We start from the raw sequence: 5,751 nt of genomic DNA, 5'->3' as shown, positions 1-5,751 counted from the left end.
GCTATTTATTTTTATTTTGGCCCAACTCTATTTTGATGATCGTATTTGGAAGGATTGGTCGAAAGTACCTTTACGGTGCTTTTAAATCATGCAAGTACTGAGAGTTGTTGGCCAAGGACCGAATAAAAAATTCATAATTATTAAATTTTGAAAAATCAAATTGAAAATTTTGAAATGGCGCATCCGAGAAAGTCAAGATGGCCTCTGGCCAATTCGATCTAAGCCGGAAATTTACAACCACCGCGTGGAACCACAAATGCTATTATCCAAGGCACAAAAACTACAAATGCTAATGCCCGAGATCATATAAAAGGCATCAAACATCCCAACCCGGGTGAAGAAGAAACGGGCAGCAAATGGAGATGACAACGCCCCTCGCTTCTCCCTTCCTCTCCACGCTATTCCTGGTGCTCTTGGTCTGTACCAACTGCCGTGGATTCGAGATCGAAGAGGCCACCATCGACGGCATTCAGCAGGCTTTCAAGGAGGGCAGTCTCACCTCCAGACAGCTGGTGGAGTACTACCTGGACCAGATCCAGGCCCTCAACCCGCTACTCCACGCCGTGATCGAGGTGAACCCTGACGCGCTCCGGCAGGCGGATCGGGCCGACAGGCAGCGGCAGAGCGGGGGTCACCAGGGCGGGGGCCTCCACGGCATCCCGGTCCTCCTCAAGGACATCATCGCCACGAGGGACCGGCTCAACAACACCGCCGGCTCGTTCGCCCTGCTTGGGTCGGTGGTGCCGCGCGACGCCGGGGTGGTCCGGCGGCTGAGGTGGGCGGGAGCGGTGATATTGGGGAAGGCCAGCCTCAGCGAGTGGGCCAACTTCCGCACCTTGGGCGCCCCCAACGGGTGGAGCGCGCGCGGCGGCCAGGGCCGGGTGCGTCCATAGAGTCCAATTAACGCTGCTGCTTTTTTTCTTTAAAAAAAAATGGTAAAAATGCTTCGTCTCTATCTTTTGATTCGGTACTGGAGGAAGAATATTGATGGGTGCAGAATCCATACGTACTATCGGCGGATCCGTGCGGGTCGAGCAGCGGATCGGCAATAGCGGCGGCGGCGAACATGGCGGCGGTGACGCTGGGGACTGAGACGGACGGGTCCATCATCTGCCCCGCGGCAAGGAATTCGGTGGTGGGGATCAAGCCCACGGTGGGGCTCACTAGCCGGGCTGGGGTCGTCCCAATTTCCCCAGACAGGACACCATCGGGTAAGACCGGATGGCTTAGGCTCCTTTGGTTCACGAGAAGTGGTGGAGGGGAGAGATAGTTTTTAAAAAATAAAAAAAAATTATTTTGTTAGAGTTTAAAGGGAAGAGAATAGAATTTTTTTTTTTTTTTTTAAGAAAGTTGCTTCTCTCATTTTATAAAAAATAAAAATTTATAAAAAAATAATTTTAAGATATGTTATGAAATAAAAATTAATGATATTTTTTTTATTTCAAAAATATTTTTTTAAAATGTACTATTAAGATTTTATAAAATATCAATAGATAATTACGATGAAATACTGAATAAAATATAATATTATATTAATATTATCTTGATATTTATATAAATATAATATAATATTTATATTTATATTTATATTATAATATTTATTATATTTTAATATTATATTTTAATATTTATATTAATATAATATTTTTATTAATATTAATATTTATTATATTTAATATTATATTTATATTAATAAATTTATATATTAATATATTATTAATATATATTAGTATTATATAACAAAATAAATTATTATGATCTAATATTATACTATAATATTAATATTTATATAAAATTTAAGAGTAATAAAATATGATCTTATATTTACTAAAGATATAATAGATATTTTATATTTTTTAAAAAAATAAATATCCAATCAAATATAAATTATTTTATAATAAATTATTTTTTATAAATAATGAAATATATAAAAATTTATTTATAAAAAATAATTTTTTTAAAAATTATTTTGAGAGATTTTTTTTTCCTTCGAGCCAACTGTGTCTTTTTTTTTTTTGGACTACAATTAGAACGAGAGATGCTAGGGTTTGGTAAACGCAAGATTGTACATACACGTGCTTTCGGATCAGACTTGTCCATAAAAACATTAACAGAATGTACTGTAGGTAAAGTACGTACATTTATTAAGAAGTTTGGGTTGAAAATGGCTGGTGTGACGTTTAATTAGTTAAAGTTTTAGTTGGAGGCCCGCACGACCTGACCTAATCCAAATGCTTATGAAACCAAACAATAACATAGTTAGATTTAATCCAAGTCAGAGAGCCACGGACTATTTCATCCAATCAAGAAAGCCGTACATGTGAAGTAATCTTCTCTAAGAAAACTAAATAAAAAATGTCTTATGTATTTTTTATTTTTTTGAATAAGAAAGCAGCAATTTTATCCGTACCGGAAAAGAAATACATAAATGACTCGTTTGGTTGGTGGAAAGTAGGGGGGGGGTGGGGGAGTATTTTTTGGAAAGTGAAAAAAGTGTCTTTTATTTGGTTGAAGTTTTAAGAGGAGAGAGAATGAAAAAAGTACTTTCCATGAAAAGTCACTTCTCATATTTCATGGAAAGTAAAAATTTATGGAGAAATGAATTTTGATACTTCTCGTGATATAAAAAGTGGTAGTATTTTTTTCTTTCCTAAAATACTCTTTTAAGATCTATAATTAAAATTTAATAAAATATCAATAGATGATTAAGATGAAATACTGAATAATAATATAATCTTATATTAATATTATCTTAATATTTATATAAATATAATATTAATATTTATTATATTTTAATATTATTTTAATATTTATATTAATATTATATTTTTATTAATATTGATATAATATTTATACTAATATAATATCATATTTATATCTATATTAATAAATTTATTATATTAAAATATTCATATTATGTTAATATAATATTAATATATTAGTATTATATTAATACAATAAATTATTATGATCTAATGTTATATTATAATATATTAATATTAATATAAATATAATATTAATATTTATATAAAGTTTATGAGTAAAAATATATGATTTTATATCTACTAAGGATATAATATGTATGTTACATAGTTTTTTCAAGAAAATAAGTGTTCATCCAAACATAAGCTACTTTATAATAAATCATCTTCTCATAGTCAACCAAATATATCAAAATTCTATTATCAGAAAATGAAGTTACTTTTTAAAAATTATTTTTTGGAAAAAAAATTTTTCTCACGAACAAAACATGTTCAAAAAGTCAATAAAAATAAATGAATAATATATATATTTTTTGATATATGCAAATTATCGCATTACTCTAATATGATGTTAGAGCAGTGCAGAAAATCAGAATATAAAAAATTTCATAACGCCGCCGGACAAAGTACACGATTAGTCCATCATGGATGGCAAAACTAAAAGATTACGAAAGCAGTGCATAAACAGCAGATACATTTTGTCAACATAAAAGTTAAAAAAGCTATGGGCAGGTGAACAGCAACACAGTACCAGCATATTAGGGAAGATCTAAAGCCAAAACAGATAGATTTAGAATAGAAAGGAAAGGAACAGCGAATAATTGGGAACTGAGGCTTGTAGAGCGCGCGGCAGATAAAACAGTAAAATCTTATAGCTATAGACAAGAATGAAAGAGTGATGTAATTGAACAAGTGACAAGGGGCATATGGCCATAAATATCTGCAGCAACAAACTTGGCATCGCATTCCAACAGAGTATCTTGTTTCCCCCAATTGATAACCATGAGCAATGTACAACTGTAAAAATGTCTTGTGTGTGACATTTTCTTTTTCTTTTTATCCTCGTTACTTATTGTTCATGTTCTCTATTTGAGCGCAGACCTCTTTGTCGGACAGTCTCAGATGCTGTCCATGTGTTAGAGGCAATTGTGGGTTATGACCCAAGAGATGAGGAAGCAACCCTGCGGCATCAAAGTATATACCTCAAGGTGGCTACAAGCAGTTCTTAAAGGTGGAGGGTTTGAAGGGCAAAAGATTGGGAGTTCTAAGAGCCGGCTTCTTCGAATTTTCTGAAGGATCTGTCCGTCAGAAGACTTTTGAGGAGCATTTCAACACAATGAGGTAACTTTATCACAAAAACACCTGGAATTATTGCATCATTCTAGGCTGCTAACTAAATTGATCTAGAAATAGTCAATTGACTAAGTCTATCCTTTTTTTTCTTTTGCCTTTTCCCTTGATCATTTAAAAAATATAATAGATAGCTTCTTCTGCCAAACACTTGGAGAAATATACTCTTGAGATACAGTAAGACTGCCCATTTTCGCCACTCTCTTTAGAAAAGTATGGATCCCTTGCACAGGCTCCATTAAGAGGAGAGAAGATTCACAAGATTAATTTTTATATTATGCATGACCCAACATTCTTGGATCTATTTAAATACAAAAAGTTAATTCCAATCAAATTTAGGCGACGACTATTCAATAAGAGGTAATTTCCTATGTGTTTGATTTAGATCCAAACTAGAGGTGGTGATGTGAACCGGAGCTAATCCAAACACTGACTTGGTTAACTTGGCCTCCAAAATATACAAAAGCCTACAATGTTGTCATTTTCTATTATTGTTTTTCAAGAATAATTTTCTTTATTAATTACTATCATATATATAGATATCCGTATGCTTTTCTAACATCTGACAAAATATTTGGTAGCAAAAAGGGAGCTATATTGGTCGACAACCTTGAAATAGCAAATTGGAGCATCATCCTCGACTATCTGCTAAGTGACGAGTTCGTTGCACTATTGGCTGAGTTTAAGTTATCCCTGAATGCTTACTTGTCAGAGTTGTCCTATTCTCCTGTTAGGTCTCTTGCAGATGTAATAGCCTTCAACAATGAACATAGTGTTGAGGTAATGCAAAATATATATTTTTTTATTTTTCTTTTTAAGATAATAAAACTTAGGTTTTGCTACTTTTTAAATGTAGGAAAGGACTGAAGAATTTGGACAGCTTATTTTCTTGGCGGCTCAACACACAAGTGGGATTGGTCCCGCTGAAAGGAGTGCAATTGCTAATATGACTCAGCTATCCAGGATAGGATTGGAAAGATTGATGATGGAGAAACAATTAGATGCAATTGTGACACCTGATGCAAATATATCTCCCATTCTTGCCATCGGTGGCTACCCAGGCATTAGTGTTCCTGCAGGATATGACTTGGATGGAAAACCTTTTGGCATTAGTTTTGGTGGTTTAAAGGGTTCTGAGCCAAAATTAATTGAGATTGCCTATGCTTTTGAACAAACAACAAATATGCGAAAACCTCCATCATATAAGCCATGAAAAGGACATTAATTGTTTGGGCTGCGTTTGATATATGAATAAGAAAAGTTTTTCCTTTTTTTTTTTGTTGGGGTTGGTGTTAGGGGGGGGGGGGGGGGGGGGTTGGTGGTGTTGAAAGGGAGGTTGATCCATCCTATTTTATTGAAAGATAAAATATATACAAGGATGGCCTAATTTCATGCATGCCCATCAACAATGAGGCCTCGTCATCACTATTCATGCCAGGGCCATGAAAGGGAGCTACATGATTTTCTATTGAGATTGTGAGATTGTTTAGCTTAAAATTGAAATTGTGATCTTCTAAAAAATCAAATGAGCTTTGACCACACATGTTATATATTCTCTATTTCTTTGAGCAAGCACTTGCTTGAGTAGTCACTAATCCAGCTTCTGAGAAGAAAATAACTTGTTGGACGACCACTTGCA

At 34.4% G+C, this 5,751-nt stretch overlaps 1 protein-coding gene across 1 annotated transcript; it reads left to right on the top strand.

The window, feature by feature from the left end:
• The first annotated feature begins 281 nt into the window (after positions 1 to 281).
• On the top strand, positions 282 to 5,359 carry LOC105037554 (probable amidase At4g34880). Its single transcript, XM_073245707.1, is given in 7 exon segments — positions 282 to 881; positions 998 to 1,190; positions 1,193 to 1,211; positions 3,862 to 3,934; positions 3,937 to 4,103; positions 4,694 to 4,892; positions 4,969 to 5,359. Coding segments are annotated over 7 exon segments (1,533 nt in total). The 5' UTR covers positions 282 to 356; the 3' UTR covers positions 5,326 to 5,359.
• Positions 5,360 to 5,751: the final 392 nt, after the last annotated feature.

The sequence above is a fragment of the Elaeis guineensis genome, chromosome 11 (genome assembly GCF_000442705.2).
Source record: "Elaeis guineensis isolate ETL-2024a chromosome 11, EG11, whole genome shotgun sequence".
In the NCBI taxonomy this organism is placed as follows: domain Eukaryota; kingdom Viridiplantae; phylum Streptophyta; class Magnoliopsida; order Arecales; family Arecaceae; genus Elaeis; species Elaeis guineensis.
Note: the sequence above shows the minus strand (reverse complement) of the source record. Positions and strands in the feature narration are given on the sequence as shown.